General features: G+C 40.4%; 1 protein-coding gene across 16 annotated transcripts in view; it reads left to right on the top strand.

Moving 5' to 3' along the window:
• Positions 1 to 1,404: 1,404 nt before the first annotated feature.
• camk2b1 (calcium/calmodulin-dependent protein kinase (CaM kinase) II beta 1) overlaps positions 1,405 to 18,721 on the top strand; it is an 87,039-nt gene continuing 69,722 nt past the window's right edge. For 8 of the 16 annotated variants that reach the window (XM_055920404.1, XM_055920409.1, XM_055920400.1 and 5 more), the window contains exons 1-2: positions 1,409 to 1,790; positions 14,641 to 14,735. In XM_055920404.1, the coding sequence (XP_055776379.1) occupies positions 1,729 to 1,790; positions 14,641 to 14,735 (157 nt within the window). In that variant the 5' untranslated portion in view covers positions 1,409 to 1,728. Of the gene's footprint in view, positions 1,791 to 14,640; positions 14,736 to 18,721 lie in introns of all 16 variants that reach the window. The other 8 variants (XM_055920406.1, XM_055920403.1, XM_055920408.1 and 5 more) reach the window with 3 other exon arrangements.

Here is an 18,721-nt window from a genome sequence, read left to right as displayed (position 1 = left end):
TGTATTTGACAGCAACATGATTTACTGTAACTGTTGCACACCACAACCACATGTAGGCTATCCAATGACTGTAACAACATTTCTACAAAATGTTTTATGTGATATTATTTGTTTTAAAATTACTTCATAGCAGCATTACTGTATTATAGCATGTATTATAAACTGGGTGGTTAGAGCCCTGAATGCTGATTGGCTGACAGCTGTGGTATATCAGACCGTATACCACAGGTATGACAAAACATGTATTTTTACTGCTCTAATTACGTTGATAACCAGTTTATAAATAGCAAGAAGGCACCTTGGGGGTTTGTGGTATATTGGCCATATACCCCACCCCCTCATGCCTTATTGCTTAATTATAAACTGGGTGGTTTGAGCCCTGAATTCTGAATGGCTGAAGGCCATGGTATACCACGGGTATGACAAAACATTTTGTTTTATTGCTCTAATTACGTTGGTAACCAGTTTATAATAGCAATAAGGTACCTTGGGGGTTTGTGGTATATGGACAATATACCAATTCTAAGGGCTGTGTCCAGGCACTTGTCATGCTTAAGAACAGCCCTTAAGAACAGGCCTTCTATAACAAATATTCAGATGGAACATAGTGCTATTTATCACACACTACTCTGTGTCAAAGTTTAACAAGGACTCTCTCCTCACAAGTGTCATGATTAAAGATATGATCAAGAGCCTCACATACAGTAAGTATATCGTTTGATTATTGTGCTGCCACAGAATGAATTGTGAGCAAGGCCTCAAAAAAGCTTTATATACCAGAGCTGCGAGAAAAGTGCTATATATTATTGAAACAATGTTGCGATTGTTTGTGAGAATGCCAACAGGTGTGGTTCCGTGGGGGAAAGGTTCCTGTGGGGGTTGCCATGGAAGCCAAGAAGGGGTGTGTGTGTTCAAACACACATGCATGTGGGGGCCTGGGAGAGGAAGTGTGTCCATCTGATGAATGGGCATGTGCCTGAATTCAATTTTATACAGTAATCTCACCCATTCATTTCTAATGATCGGTCATTTTGACCGGGAACACCACAGGTGTACACAAGTTAAATAAAACACACAAAATGTCATGAAAAATCATCAAATTTTATATTGTGTGTTCAGATGCCCTGTGTGGACAAAGTCATGGAACTTTATGACAATCATATTATTAAACGAACTACATTTTTCAGAGAGAGAACTTATAATTCGACCGGAACACAGCAGGATGGTTAACATAATATATGTATTAGGCTATTGTTTGTACTACATTGTCATTACGTTTTATATCTGTAGTGAAATCTACATTATGCGCCTTACGCAAAACACAAATAACCTAGGTCTTAAATTTGTCCCTATTTGGAAGCACTGGCGCCGCGATTACGTTACCCAGGCACGCAGTTAAGCGCAGCGCCCAATCGAGGGCAGCGCTGAGCAGATCGAGCTATAGGGCTTTGGAGCGCTTCGCTTTGCACAGTTGAGTGAACTGGTGAGGAACGATACAGTACACTACAGTAGAAAATAGTGGGGGAGACGAGAGTCAATAACCACCTTAGACGCACACCTGCCATCCTTATCAAACCATAACCTATCGGCTGCCGTATTAGGGAATCTTTGAGTCGCCTGCAGCGCAGAAAGAGTACTCATATTTTGGGAAGAATTTGGCTACATACCGCGCAGGAGGATCATATCAAGCAAAGGAGCAGCCGTGAGAGAAGCACGAGATACAGAGACATGGCTGTGACAACCTGTACACGATTCACGGACGAATTTCAGCTATATGAAGAGCTGGGAAAGTAAGCATATTTGTTTTGGTAATTTGCAGTCGCTGACTTGTCGTTTGCGTGGGTGTGGGTTTGTGTTGTTGCGGTGGTCTTTTTCGGGGTGACAGCGGCGCAAGGGTGACAGCTCGCTCAAAATACGCTGTCTCTCTTCACACACACACGAGATTCTTGTTCCCTGCGCTCTTAAAAATATTATAGCAGTAGTTGGTCAATGCGTTTAAACAAAGCTCTCCATAGGCATTGGGTAATATTGCTTTGGTTGGCGAGCTCTCTCCCTGGCTCCCCCCCTATCACCCTATCAACAGGCGACAACCACAGGTAGCGGTCCGGGAGACTGACATTTTGAGCTGTCTATAAATGGGGCGGCTGTATTTTGCTGCGCTGCAACTTTCGAGCAAGCCACCGCAGAGAAAAATGTGCCGTTTTATTGCTAATTTCATGCTATTTTACACATTTTTCCATGAGGCTGAGAGAAAATGTTGCTGTTTTAGAGCAAATGTCCTGCTATTCTACACATTGTGCCATGAGGCTTAGAGAAAATGTTGCAGTTTTAAAGCTAATTTCCTGTTATTCTAAATTAATATTTTTAAGCACTTAAATAAATAGCATGGACCAAAATGACATGCTCGCCCCAATACTAATGTTTCTGCAGTGAGGTTTCACCAAATTCAGACAACGATTTTGTAATTTATTTGCAGATAATTGTTGTTTGCAGCTCAAGAAGCAGTAGTAGCAGTATTCAAATTAGGGAGCGAACGTTTCTTTCACCGATGAGATTCGGTTCTAAACATTCACCAAAAAGAGGCCACCGGTTGAGATAGGCCGATTGAAAGTTAATTTGAGATGAATTTTCATGTGTTTTTTTCACAACCTGAGCCTCTGAGTTTGATGCATATTATGGCAGTAGCCTATTCATAGACACAAACTACCTTTAGCACCCATTGATGAAGGTATGTTCTTCCCGGGGGACTTTTGTTAACCTTCATACAACCGACTGGGGTCATTTTGACCACAGAGGTATATTTGTCATCATAGCCCATTAGTGGTTTATTAAATTGACTTTGTCAATCAACTTGTTTTTAATCAATTGAACATTCTAAATCATTGTTTAGTAGTGTTTCTGTTAGGGCTGGGAGATATGGACAAAATATATCATTTTGATGGTATTTGATGTTTTTGAATAGTAACAGTTCTAAATATGCTTTCTGAGTATCTCCTGACCCTATTGTGGCAACACATAAATTATAAGTGATTTCAATGGGTCTTTCTCCATTTATACTGTTCAATCCAACTCCAAACAAAAATAATTTTCAGCATTTTCATACATTTCTGCATTTCCTACACTTTTATTATCATTTACACACTGTACCGTGCTGTATGATATAGGCAACTTATCTGTCACTCAAGAAGAGAGCAGTTGCTGGACTACGGAGTCACGAGCACTTTCTTACTTTCTTGACGTTCACTCTGCATGTGCAGATGGATGCAACAATGTTGGTGACATGCTGATTTCCACAAGCGGTCTATAATTACACTATTGGTGTGTGTATCTTACTGTCTGCAAACTACTGTTTGCTAGTTTATTGCTAAAATCATTTGTGTTAGCCGCTAATGGTAATCTATAAAGTGCTCGTGACTCCGTGGTCCAGCGGCGGCTCTCTTCTTGAGTGACAGGGTGCGGGGCTTGGTGTGGTTAGGTGAATGCAGCGACAGGAGGAAGGAGAGAGATGACTCAAGTAGCAAACAGAGTAAACTATAGAAACAGACATTAGATGCGCTGGAGTTGTGTATCACATTTAACAAACCAAACATTGAAATATCATTATAGAAGGTAAAGTAAAAACTCAAACCGGTCTGTTCATCTATACCGGTATATAGTAAAATACGGTATACCGCCCAGCCCTAGTTTTGGTAGCAATATGGACCCCAGCCAAAAACACCCAATTCCACCTATTGTAATTTGATAGATAGGACCTTTTATTTGAATCTACACCTTCTTAATATTAAGTTGAACCCCCCCCTCTTTAACCCTCAGAACAGCATCAATTCGTCGGGGTATGGACTCTACAAGGTGTTGAAATCAATCCACAGGGATGCTGGCCCTTGTTGACTCCAATGCTTCACACAGTTGTGTCAAGTTGGCTGGATGGATGCCCTTTGGGCGGTGGACATTCTTGATACATACGGGAAACTGTTGAGCGTGAAAACCCCAGCAGCATTGCAGTTCTTGACACACTCAAACTGGTGCGCCTGGCACCTCCTACCATTCCCCATTCAAAGGCTTTCAAATATTTTGTCTTGCCCATTCACCCTCTGAATGGCACACATACACAATCCATGTGTCAATTGTCTCAAGGCTTAAAAATCCGTACAAATCTCCTCCCCTTCATCTACACTGATTGAAGTGGATTTAACAAGTGACATCAATAAGGGATCATAGCTTTCACCTGGTCAGTCTGTCATGGAAAAATATGTTCTTCATGTTTTGTGTACTCAGTGTATGTTTTTCCGGAGTCATAATACCAGGTTATCCAAACACTCTTAGAAAAAAAGGTGCTATCTAGAACCTAAAAGGGTTATTTGGCTGTCCCCCTAGGAGAACCCCTTTGAATAACTATTTTTGGTTCAGGTAGAAACCCTTTTGGGTTCCATGTAAAACCCTTTGCAGAGAGGGTTCTACATGGAAGCCAAAAGGGTTCTATCTGGAACCAAAAACTGTTTTCTTATGGGGTCAGCTGAAGAACCCTTTTCGAAACCTTTTTGTGTGTACCACCATAGGGTGATGGGGGACCTGTAACAGTGATTTTGACCAGATAAACAGATAATCTGCAGAGATATAGCTCTCCATGTACTCACCTAAGATTGTACTTTTCTATACCACGTATCATATGGCTGTGTTAAAAACCAAAATAACCTTTATTTTAGTGCATATAAAAATCTGCCAATGGTGTACAACGTCTGCCAATGTTATAAATACTTGGTAGAACTGCAATACAGAACATATATATGTTCTGAATCTACATCCAGAGCTGTATTGGTGTGTATGATCTAAAAGGTAGTCTTTCTAGAGAAAATCTAAAGTATTTATTTGAGACATAATATTAAGTTATCCATACTACCAGAGGGCGAAGGGGTACCTATTGGAGTGATTTTGACCAGATAGACAGATCACCTGCTTGTGTTAACCTTCATACAACCAACTGGGGTCATTTTGACCACAGAGGTATATTTGTCACCATAGCACCAACGGTGGTTTATTAAATTCTTCCTATTTTTCATGACTTAATCAATGAACTTGTTTTTAATCAATCAAACATTCTAAGCTTAGTTGCAGTCAAAACTGCTCAGAAAAGCCTGTCAGTGGTATGAATACTTCACTGTAATTGAGAAACCAGCTACCCTCTATATGTACACATAGTGCAGTATTGGTGTGTATTCTCTGAAAGTAGTTATTTTACAGGAAATGTTCTATAAATACCAGTATTCCTATAATATCCACATTCTATATGTGAAACTTGTTATGGTATTTTTGTTGCTATACCATTTGGTTTGAAGGGACTGAGGATTTGGGCTTGCTTTTTTAAGCATCCTACCATAGGCCCTACCATTCCTATTGTTTCACTAGCAGCGACGCTAATTCTGGCTATGGGGTAAGTAAATAAAGAAAACTAAGCTATATTTTTGGTCATTGTCTTTTAGGATCAATGGACGAAATGTTGACACACCGGCCCTTTAAATGGCAATCGTTTTTAACCACATAAATATGACAATGTATATTTAGGACCCCTTTAGGTATAAAAAATATATATATAAAACAATTATTTGATTAAAATATTGAAATTGGCCTTTAGTACCAATTCCCATAGAAACACATTGAATAACATTCATAAAATGGCAAAAAAAACTGTATAAATTTTTTTTCTTAAGAAATAAGGTTTTGAAGTATCTGTCCTATATCTAGGAGCTATAGGAAAGCTCAGGAAATTCGTTTTTTTAATACACATATTTAACTCCTTTTTTGGGATATGCACAAAACTACCTCCATACTTCCATTAATTTTATAAACCGGGTACCAGTTACCGTCAGACGAGTCCTGTGCCACTTTTGGGGGGGCCGTGGAGCAAAACGGAGACCACCATCGTGTTTGTGAGAGTCTCCCCTTTCCATAGAGTGGTAGCTATAGCCATTTTCATGAGACAAACACCGCTATAGCTCAACCATCTTCCACCGCAGATGTGGAAGGCCCCCATAGGCAGATGTGGTGGATTGAGAAGCAGCCAAAACCAAAAACGGACATATCGGTGTTATGTTACTTATATTGACAAATGCGTCAATAGACTCTAGGGGTTATTGCCACACTAAATCCAACATCTAAAGTATGGATGGTGTTGTAAAGCTGTCTATACTGTATGTCTCCAACCCAGAGCATATAAAGCATTGAGCTACAGTATAAGCCCACTGAAACCTTGTCATAAAGCACAGGAGCGGCATATACCGTGTGCTGCCTTTCCTTTCTCTCTCAGGTCCAGCACCTGTGGATTATGTTGGGATGTGCAATTACACTGTTGAAGCTAAATCGTAAACCACCAGACTTGCCTTCCGTAGCTCTAACTGTAGTGCTGCTGTGGGTTGTTACGTAGGTCTGCTGTAGCTGGGTCATTCCACACAATTGGTGCCTTTTGGACATGCAAGCTTTTTACGGAATTCACTTTAAAATATCTCTTCTTTCAACATTCAATTGCATGGTGGATATGTTGAGCCTACAGACTTAGAAGAAAATATATCTCAGGCATTAAATCCTGTGAACTAAGAATATTTTATTTGATCTGCTACGGTACCACAATATATGTCAACCCTCTTAGACACTTACAGTTGAAGTCGGAAATGTACATACACTTAGGTTGGAGTCATTAAAACTTGTTTTTCAACCATACATTTTTTGTTAACAAACTATAGTTTGGCATGTCGATTAGGACATCTACTTTGTGCATGACACAAGTAATTTTTCCAACAATTGTTCACAGATTATTTCACTTGTAACTCACTGTATCACAATTCCAGTGGGTCAGAAGTTTACATACACTAAGTTGACTGTGTCTTTAAACAGCTTAAATTCCAAAAAATGATGTCATGGCTTTAGAAGCTTCTGATAGGCTAATTGACATAATTTGAGTCGATTGGAGGTGTACCTGTGGATGTATTTCAAGACCTACCTTCAAACTCAGTGTCTCTTTGCTTGACATCATGGGAAAATCAAAAGAAATCCGCCAAGACCTCCGAGAAAAAATTGTAGACCTCCACAAGTCTGGTTCATCCTTGGGAGCAATTTACAAATGCCCGAAGGTACCACGTTCATCTGTACAAGCAATAGTACGCAAGTATAACACCATGGGACCACATAGCCGACATACCGCTCAGCAAGAAGACACGTTCTGTCTCTTGGAGATGAACGTACTTTGGTGCGAGAAGTGCAAATCAATCCCAGAACAGCAAAGGATCTTGTGACGATGCCGCAGGAAACAGTTACAAAAGTATCTATATCCACAGTAAAACAGGTCCTATATCGACATAACCTGAAAGGCTGCTCAGCAAGGAAGAAGCCACTGCTCCAAAACCGCCATAAAAAAGCCAGACTACGGTTTGCATCTGCACACGGGGACTGTTACAAACCCCTTTGGCCCTGCAGTCTAGGGGGGATGGAAACAAGACCCGTAACATATCTCATGCAAATCATAACAGTGAAAAGGAACAGTGGGAACTAATAACAGACAACTTAAATCTACCGTCAAACGATTAAAGGGAGGGGGAGGGGGGGCTGAGCTGGACCCAAGGAAAGAAATAATAAATATCCAAAAAACCCTAAGCTAGTCTTACCTGCTTCAAGCACAGCTAGCTAACTAACCAATAAAATACAGTGGGTGGTCCGCCCAGTTCTAAATAGTGTACTTAGACAAAGTTTTCCTATTGGTAATGTATGCCCATGGGCGACTTGGCATTGTACCCCCTTTTCCCACCAACAAGCAAACAGTCATACACCATAACAATACATACTCACATAATAATGGACAAATGTGACATGTAGGTGCAAAAACAAAAGAGAGAACTCAATCCAAAGAGAGAGAGAGTTTGGGAAAACAACTGACTGGGTTTTTAAACCAAGGGAAAGGGGATTTGATTGGGTAAGGGAAAAGGAGCAGGTGTGTCTTCAGTGGCGACTGATGACTGCCACCTGTGACTAGGGCAGAAGGAGAGAAAACAAATGCACACAGGATACCTGTATCCGTAACAGGGACAAAGATTGTACTTTTTGGAGAAATGTCTGATGAAACAACAATAGAACTGTTTGGCGGAAAAAGTTTGGAGGAAAAAGTGGGAGGCTTGCAAGCCGAAGATCACCATCCCAACCATGAAGCACGGGGGTGGCAGTATCATGTTGTGGGGGTGCTTTGCTGCAGGAGGGACTGGTGCACTTCACAAAATAATGACATCACGAGGAATGAAAATGATGTGGATATATTGAAGCAACATCTCCAGACATCAGTCAGGAAGTTAAAGCTTGGTCTCAAATGCGTCTTCCAAATGGACAATGACCCCATGCATACTTCCAAAGTTGACAACAAAGTCAAGGTATTGGAGTGGCCATCACAAAGCCCTGACCTCAATCCCAGAGAAAATTTGTGGGCAGAACTGAAAAAGCGTGTGCAAGCAAGGAGGCCTACAAACCTGACTCCATTACACCCGCTCTGTCAGGAGGACTGGGCCAAAATTCATCCAACTTATTGTGGGAAGCTTGTGGAAGGCTACCCAAAACCTTTGACCCAAGTTATACAATTTAAAGGCAATGCTACCAAATACTAATTGAGTGTATGTAAACTTCTGACCCACTGGGAATGTGATGAAAGAAATAAAAGCTGAAATAAATAATTCTCTCTACTATTATTCTGACATTTCACATTCTTAAAATGAAGTGGTGATCCTAACTGACCTAAGACAGGGAATATTTACTTGGATTAAATGTCAGGAATTGTGAAGCTGAGTTTAAATGTATTTGGCTATGGTGTATGTAACTTCCCAACTATTATTTAAATGCATGTTTGCGATTCATTTAATTTTTATTTGATTTGTTTAAGTATTCCTTGTACAATTTAAACTCACATAATGTTAACCTGATAAAGTTACCGTTGGGCCTCTAACAGGGTTGACAATAAGAGGGTTCAGGTTTTAGGTGAAGATCGGCCATTACTCAAGTGGTGAAGAGCATGGGACCACATGGTGTTCATCAAATTAGGAATTATTCATGTGTTCTAGGGCTGGGCGATATGGCAAATAAATTATCACGACATCTAAATATTTTCATTCGATAACGATAATTATCATGATATTAATCAAATAATGTTTAAAGGTGTATATCTTCTTCAAATTCAAGAATGTCTGAACAAACAGTGGTTCGAGCGTTGGGCCAGTAACCGAAAGGTTGCTAGATCGAATGCTCGAGCTGACAAGGTAAAAATATGTCGTTCTACCCCTGAACAAGGCAGTTAACCCACTGTTCCCCGGTAGGTTGTCATTGTAAATAAGAAGTTGTTCTTAACTGACTTGCCTAGTTAAATAAAGGTTACATTTTTTAATATTATGTGAGCTACACATACAATTATACTTGAAGGAAAATTGTTCAATGTTTGCGGCCAGGGAGCACGTACCTAGGGTCAATTAAATTGACAAGCCTCTTGAAACCTTCCTTTTCGACTGTGCTAATTGGTAGCATTTGTGATGTCTTTGTCTTTTCGATGTTTGCTTGTAGTGCATAAACGCTGTCAGTGTTGACTGCTTCGGGCAAACATCCCTAGATTGGCTGGTGCTTGAGGGACGCTTATCAATACCATGGTGCAAACTCAAACTTCCTCCATGTTCCAAAGAGTGAATTTTGCTTCAGATGTTGAAAAAGGTTTGTCGTATTACCAGACTTCGTAGCCACCTGTCTACGGCACAATTTGCACCGAACATTGCTCTGCTTTTTGCCGGACTTCAAAAAGCCAAACCACTTCCAAATTACTGAAAGAGTTTTTATCTTTATTTTTTTAAAAATTGTTGGAAGCTGCTCCTTCTCCATGACTATCACTGCCACTGTTTTCGCCTACATCACTCATTTTTCGTGGTTAATTGTGGCTACTCCATCACTCGAGGTGCTAAGTGGTTTATAGTGGGCGTATACCTCTCCACGTGCATATTGTCACTTCTCCACACGTTCCTGCTGTTTCACAGAGGTGAAATGGACTGCTGTACTTAATGACTCTATATCGACATTATCGAAAATGATTCTAAATATTTTTATTTTGTTATTGAGGGAAGTAATTACCTCGATAATTATTGATATTGATTTATCGCCCAGCCCTAGTCAAAGATGATAAACAAACTAAATAGACCAAAAAAAGAGAACTTACTTCATTTTCCACCATACTGTTCAGAAGACCCAAATGATGTAACCTGCTGTGAATAATTTATATTGTGGGAATGGTATGATATTTTAAAGGGGTAAAATATTTGCGCTAATCACATGAATACAAATAATAATCTTCTGAAATTACTTTGTCGAAACAGCAAAATCACTAGGCCTTTACAATGATGGTGAAATTTAGTAATCTTTGGATTAATTTGACTGAACTCTTCCTAAAAGTGACACAGGGTTGACAGAGGGACATGTCAACATGCTGAATTTTGGCACTTTATCAACCTTTTATTTAAAAAAAAAAAAACTGATTTATTGAATTCTCCATGTGGACTATATTAAAGTGCACTTAATTTCGTATAACAGATTTTTAATATTGGAGCATCATTTCTACTTAAAATATCATAGGCACTCATCTTGTGTAACGACCGAGCTGTGATTGTAGTGTTGCTTTTAATTCAATCACTTTTTGACAGCATCCCTTTTGATTTGAACTAAACCTTCCATACATATTAGAAGTGCTTAGAAAGTGACATTTTGGACCTGAATGCCAAAACATTCAGTTCACCCATTTTGCATACCTCACCATACCATGAGACATCCATGTATTCATCACTGGAAAAGATAATCGGTTGAGATTTATATTTTTTTGAAAGCTTACAAACAGGGTGTCAAACTATTAAAAAATAACATTCATGTCCATTATCTTGTAGGTTTCTAACTGTGTTGCGCTGTGTTATGGAAAGGCTAAGTAGGCCTATGCTGTTTCTCTCTGTGGTGTGTTTATGCCTCCCAAAAAGAGACCTGGCCGAGTGTGAACTTCCCAGGCGCAGTTGTTGTGGTGTGTGTGTGTGTGTGTGTGTGTGTGTGTGTGTGTGTGTGTGTGTGTGTGTGTGTGTGTGTGTGTGTGTGTGTGTGTGTGTGTGTGTGTAAAATGAAAAAGAGTAAGACGTGTATGTTTCAGTGTGTGAGTGCGTCTCTCAGTGTGTCTCTCTCCAGTCGCCATTATATGTAGGGTGTATGTGCTCGTCCATGTGTCTCTGCCAGGCCCCATTATGTGCACTGAGTGTGTAGCTTTCTGATTTCCCAGCAGCCTTCAGTCATTCCAGCTATGCGGGGCGAGGTGCGAGTGGCTCAGAAGAGGAGGGGAAAGGCCACACGGCCCCCCTCCCCCTCCACCCCTCCATGCCCCAGTAGGCTGACAAGATAAATCACTTTAACGTCTCTTCAGAGACATACAGGGAAGAAACAGGAAAAAATAAAGAGCACTGTGTTAAGATATTGACTCTGGTAGCTGGGAGCTCTGCCTAGCCCACCTGCACACACAAACCAGCTGTGCTCAAGGCAGGGAAGACATGCAAGGAGTGTGGGCTTCACTCGGTCCTCCTTATGGATGTGTTGTTGAATTGTTTGTTGAAATGTGTGACAACATGAATGTGTGTCTGTGAAAGTGTTAATATTCATGTCTGAATAGCTGAAGTTTAACCCTTGCTTTTCCTTTTCCAAACGGTGTAATATTTTCCAAACGGTGTAATATCAGTGATAATGTCAAGCACGCCCCCCATTCTCATTGACGGGGCTGCAGTGGAGCAGGTTGAGAGCTTCAAGTTCCTTGGTGTCCACATCACCAACAAACTAACATGGCCCATGCAGACCAAGACAGTCGTGAAGAGGGCACAACAAAATCTATTCCCCCTCAGGAGACTGAAAAGATTTGGCATGGGTCCTCAGATCCTCAAAAGGTTCTACAGCTGCACCATCAAGAGCATCTTGACTGGTTGCATCGCTGCCAGGTATGGCGCTACAGAGGGTAGTGCGTACGGCCCAGCACATCACTGGGGCCAAGCTTCCTGCCATCCAGGACCTCTATACGGTGTCAGAGGAAGGCCCTAAACATTTTCAAAGACTCCAGCCACCCTAGTCATAAACTGTTCTCTCTGCTACCGCACGGCAAGTGGTACCGGAGCGCCAAGTCTAGGTCCAAGAGGCTCCTTAACAGCTTCTACCCCCAAGCCATAAGACTCCTGAACATCTAATCAAATGGCTACCCAGACTATTTGCATTTCCTCCCTCTACCCCTCTTTTACACTGCTGCTATTCTCTGTTGTTATCATCTGTGCATAGTCACTTTAATAACTCTACCTACATGTACATATTACTTCAACTAACCGGTGCCCCCGCACATTGACTCAGTACCGGTACCCCCCTGTATATAGTCTCACTATTGTTATTTTACTGATGCTCTTTAAATACTTGTTACTTTTATTTCTTATTCTTATCCGTTTTTTTAAACTGCATTGTTGGTTAGGGGCTCGTAAGTAAGCATTTCACTGTAAGGTCTACACCTGTTGTGTTCGGGGCATGTGACTAATAACATTTGATTTGAAGGAGAAAGGAATGTTGTGAACTAGTGCAGTTAGTACAGTTTGATTTAGTTCAAACTGATAAAGCAAGTATTTGTAACTAAACTGTGATTCTTTTTGAATGTGGATTTTCGTACTTCAGTAATATTGACATGAAAAGAAAGTGTTTGCAGAACAGATTTTGCAGCGGGCATACTTGGTTTAAAAAACAACAACAAACAAAACAACACAAATGCTTTTGTGTTTTTACCTTTGCACGTGTCACACTCACACTGATCTTACGGTGTTTGCTGACTTTGTGGTGGGAACCTCAGGGGAACCTATTATCCAGACTCTTATAGTATATTCTATTACCACCAGTAGCACGCCAGCCAAGGACAGAAGGCAGACACACTGCTGTGCTGGAAAAAAATGTTATTAGAAAAGACCCCTTGTATTACATTCAGAGAAACTATGGCTTCTTCATTGCAATGTTAATGTTATACACTGTCATGACGTGCCCTGGGGGGAGGATCATAGCCCCCCCTCCTCTCTCTCTCTCTCTCTACAGTTTTATGACTTTATAACAGGTCATAAATACCTGGTAGAAACTGCCATGCAGTATTGAGAGAGTCTACCAGAACAAAGAGAGACTTGGCAAAACTCCTAAATCCGCAAAATGTGAGAATTAAACAATATTTCCACTTCTGAGAATGTGTGAATGGTACGTGGACAGTTGAGGGACAGTTATGATGAGTGTGTTTCATTTGGTGATCTCATGAAGGACAGGGAACACACATAACGGTATCTCTTAAAATGTCCCAGCTGTCAGGTTTACATCTAAATATTGTGAAATGTATGTGATTAAACATGAAACTATTTGTGAAAAGATGTAATGTGATATTAACCTTCTAAATGAGAGTATGGATTTTCAAATAAAGATGAACTAGTCAGTGGCCATACCCCCATGAGCCCAGACATCACATTAGCCGTCATAGATCCACCCCTTCTTCGACAGAGGATAAAACCCACTCCTGAAGATATTCGGACCAGACTAGAAAACATGCAGCTGACGCGACATGTTGAAATAGTTGGCACTACAACTCTACCAAAGGACAAGACCATACTACGCTTTGGCTACATGGCTGGAAATGGTTAAACTCTGAGACTATCGATCACTACAGAATAAGAGCAAATCTTAGATGTATAATTACTAGTCTGCAGCTAGACATTACGTGAGTCTAGAACGAGAATACAGACAACTGACGAAGCATCTACACTATGAGAATATTTCTGAATGGTGCTCTGAAGTATCCATTCTAACCACCTACAACCACGAAAGACATTGTGACTTCTGGGAAAGTTAACCAGAGACTCTGATGAACCCAACAGGACAATCGAGGATTTCAGCAGAGAAGACAACAACGACAGACGGGCGTAAATGTATATACATTGCAATTATTCTCGAATGAGCGCCCGTTCATGTAGAAAGGATTAGCATTTCAATAAATATAATTATAAACTGTGTGTAGTGAATCCATTTTGTATTTCCCGCTCTTTCTCAGTCCCCACCCATTTCCTTTGACTACCAAGCCGTCATATCGGCTTAGCCCACTACGGGCTTTTCTATCATTGTTAGTAACTAATATCTACTGTTTGTTTGTGATGCATTTCTGTGATTATTTAGTTAGTTAGTAAATAAATAATTAAGCCAATTTGTATATTGCTGATTCATTATGGAAACTAGGATTCGTGCAGATAACCAAACATTTTACTACATTTGAATGAGACTAATGAGGTAAAGATTAATAATAATTCATAGAAGACTGTACTCGATAAGATATGAAAATATCTGAAGAGTCGATTCGGGAAATAGAGACTATAAAAAAATTATGAGGTGCCCCGACTTCCTAGTTAGTTAAAGTTTACATGATTAGCTTAATCACGTAATAATAATTACAGCTCGAGAATTGATTTGATAAAATAAGTCTTCACATTTAATGATAGTCCAGACATGACAACACTATGTAATATGTCTGACCGGATGTTCTGTTCCTTTTCTCTTTGTCTACAGGGGAGCCTTTTCAGTGGTGCGCAGATGTGTCAAGCTGTGTACTGGACAGGAATATGCCGCCAAAATAATCAACACCAAAAAGCTATCTGCAAGAGGTAAGCATTTTTAAGCTCTGTGCTGTCTTTTTTTAATGTTTACATTTAGGTTGCACTGCTGTATCCTACTATCCATGAACCATCTGAATAGGCCATGATCCAGTGTTGCTCAACCTTGGGGAACCCCTATTATTAAAACTATTTACAAACACCTTATATTCATCAGCATTAAAAAGACGTATCCTACAGTGCAGTATACTGTATATTGTCATGAAAAAGCATTGGCCTGTATTTCCCACTCGTATTTCCCACTCGTCGTAATGTTAATCAGTATCACACGTGTTGGGGAACTGTTTTAGAAAAAGCCAAGGCCAAATGCCATGGCCATGAGATCCACTCAGGGCCTCTAGGTCCACAATGACTGCAGGGTGTGTTTCACGCCTCCAGCTGCACAGTGTAAATCTCCTGCTGCCCTCTCTGCCTCGTAACTGGAGCCCTAAGGCGGCTCTGCCCTGCCAGGTGTCAGCGGACCTGGGTTCAAATACTATTTGAAATCTTTCAAATACTTTTAGCATTTGCATGAGCCTGCCTGTGGTGCCAGATGGACGGAGTTTGCAGTGTTCTTCTACAGCTATTTGATTGGGTCCATTGCACCAGGCAAACTCAATCAAGCACAGCTAAAGTATATGAAATGATTTCAAATAGTATTTCAGCCCAGGTCTGACAGACAGACAGATGAGGGCTACTTGTTATTGTGGTGAACAAACATTTCAACAGGTATTAGTGGGGGGATCCTCCTGGAACTTGAAGAGGCCGGTGTTGGCTCTCTCTCTCTCTCTCTTTGTCTGGTGGCAACTGTCAGACCAGTTTTAGAATGACACAACAGGGACTCGAATCTGGGTCGTTGGGGTCAATTCCACTTTTGACTTTGGGAATTAAAATGGCTGACCCCCACTCAGCTTGACATTTTTTTGTCAATTTTAAATGGTTGTGTTACCTCAGGATGATCAGATGTCATAGATCTATTTTGATACAAATTATTAAGTTTGATTTGGAATCTTTTTGGTATTAATTTCCAGGTTGTTGTCTATACAGTAGCTGAATTGACGATACAAGGACTAGTTTATCTCCAATCTTTTTAGGCAACAGTTTGTTTTGAAGGCTCTGGCTGTCTGTCCTTCCTCGTAGTGGGCCTGGGGATCTAGGAACACATTAGTGAATGTAATGACATTACTGCCATGACCAGATTATCCTGCCTGCATTACCATAAGGCCCCGGCTAACACTAGTCACGCAGATTGACTTGATGAAACTGTTACACACCAGAAGTTTTAATGAGGGCAGAGAAAAAGGAGGAGAGAGAGAGAGAGTCGAAACAGCAGGTCCAAGCTATGTTTCAACTTGTCAACTTCTCAAAGGAGTAGGCTGTCCTTGTAAATAAGAATTTGTTCTTAACTGATTCCATATCTGTTATTTCATAGTTTTGATCTCTTCACTATTATTCTACAATGTAGAAAATAGTAAAAATATAGAAAAATCCTGGAATGAGTAGGCGTGTCCAAACTTTTGACTGGTACTTGCTGGAATGAAAAATATGGCGCTGTACAACGTGACGGTCGGCTGTACAATACTGGGCTATTTAGCTAAAGAATCCCCGCAGGGCACGAGGAAGGAGTAGGATGTCCTTGCAATAAGAATTTGTTCTTAACTGACTTGCCTTGTTAAATAAAGGTTGCACTAAGAGCATACCATTCCTGCACTCTCATTTTCTAATACTTGTCTAACCAATATCCAAACGGAGATTAAGTGAAAATAAAAATCTCATTGATTTATCAAAACCAGTCCCCATGCTTGCCTCAGAGGAGCGCGAAACGGTGGTAAAATAGTTGTAGGCTTTTGCTTCTAACTTCAATATGCTCTTTAAATAAATAAGACCTACACAGTTTTTAACAGTACATTACTCAACACTAGTGAGACTCATACTGTAGGCTAACCATAGGCGAAATATTGGATTTTTTTTTCAATGACGTGACTCTCCGCCAATTATTACATTTAGAGGGTTGAATGACTCTAAATTAATATCTAAGGGGCATTTTCCATTAGATATTATCACATACTGTCACAGATCCTAAGGGCTTTTATATAATTCAAAAATAATTAATAATAATAATCGCTTTGTTTAAAAAGTAACAATATTTTGGAGATTTCATTTTCATATAACTTAGAGTGAGCGAGAAAAAGGCAATTCTTGAACATGGGGTGAGACATTCTCACTAATTTGTCAATAAAGCCAGTTTGTTATTTAGAATTATTTATTTCTGGAGAAACCTAACTTGATTATTTAGCAGACATCACTTGCTTATATTCATGAAGATGATGAGTGATCGGCAAAGGCAATCTGTATGTCGTCTGACAAACAAAGAACTTTGCATCCTGCAGGCTCATTCCTCCTGACAGAGCTGGTGTAACTGAGTCAGGTTTGTAGGCCTCCTTGCTAGCACACACTTTTTCAGTTCTGCCCACAAGTTTTCTCTGGGATTGAGGTCAGGGCTTTGTGATGGCCACTCCAATACCTTGACTTTGTTGTATTTAAGCCATTTTGCCACAACTATGCTTTGGGGTCATTGTCCATTTGGAAGACCCATTTGTGACCAAGCTTTAACTTCCTGACTGATGTCTTGAGATGTTGCTTCAATATATCCACATACGTTTCCTGCCTCATGATGCCATCTATTTTGTGAAGTGCACCAGTCCCTCCTGCAGCAAAGCACCCCCACAACATGATGCTTCCACCCCCGTGCTTCACGGTTGGGATGGTGTCCTTCGGCATGCAAGCCACCCCTTTTTCCTCCAAACATAACAATGGTCATTATGGCCAAACAGTACTATTTTTGTTTCATCAGACCAGAGGAAATTTCTCCAAAAAGTACCATCTTTGTCCCCATGTGTAGATGCAAACCATAGTCTGGCTTTTTTATGGCGGTTTTGGAGCAGCGGCTTCTTCCTTGCTGAGCGGTCTTTCAGGTTATGTTGATATAGGACTCGTTTTACTGTGAATATAGATACTTTTGTACCTGTTTCCTCCAGCATCTTCACAAAGTCCTTTGCTGCTGTTCTGGGATTGATTTGCACTTCTTGCACCAAAGTACGTTCATCTCTAGGTGATAGAACGCGTCTCCTTCCTGAGTGGTATGACGGCTGCGTGGTCCCATGGTGTTTATACTTGCGTACTATTGTTTGTACAGATGAACGTGGTACCTTCAGGCATTTGTAAATTGCTCCCAGGGATGAACCAGACTTGTGGAGGTCTACAAAAACAAATTCAGGTCTTGGCATCCACAGGTACACCTCCAATTGATTCAAATTATGTCAATTAGCCTATCAGAAGCTTCTAAAGTCGTGACATCATTTTCTGGAATTTTCCAAGCTGTTTAAAGGCACAGTCAACTTAGTGTATGTAAACTTCTGACCCACTGGAATTGTGATACAGTGAATTATAAGTGAAATAATCTGTCTGTAAACAATTGTTGGAAAAATTACTTGTCATACACACAGTAGATGTCAAAACCGACTTGCCAACACTATATTTTTTTTTACAAGACTTTTGTGGAATGGTTGAAAAACGATTTTTAATGACTCCAACCTAAGTGTATGTAAACTTCCGACATCAACTGTAGCTCAAGTTGGGGAGGGGGGAGGGGGGTCCACACCTAGCTTGGCTATTAGACAATTCTTTAGTAAAGGTTGAATAGTCTATTGTTCAGCGAATAGCCTATCCTGCTACGCTTGTGAAAAACGAATAATAACACTTTTTCCCCTTTCCACATGTTAAAGACTCCAATTGACAAAGTGTTTTTAGCCACAATCGTCCCCAACCCCAATTAATACATTTGGGCACAATCGATAGCGTGCTGGACATAGGGCTAGAATGTTGAGGATTCAAAATCTGCTTCCTGCTTGTTTCATTACATTATTATGCCGATCTCAGAGCAAATATCCTGGATTGTTACCTCCCATCTCGTTCTTCGCTCTTTTCCACACGTCATT

This window comes from Salvelinus fontinalis, chromosome 4 (genome assembly GCF_029448725.1).
Source record: "Salvelinus fontinalis isolate EN_2023a chromosome 4, ASM2944872v1, whole genome shotgun sequence".
Classification (NCBI taxonomy): Eukaryota; Metazoa; Chordata; class Actinopteri; order Salmoniformes; family Salmonidae; genus Salvelinus; species Salvelinus fontinalis.
The sequence above is the reverse complement of the archived record's forward strand: the minus strand, read 5'-3'. Positions and strand labels throughout refer to the sequence as shown.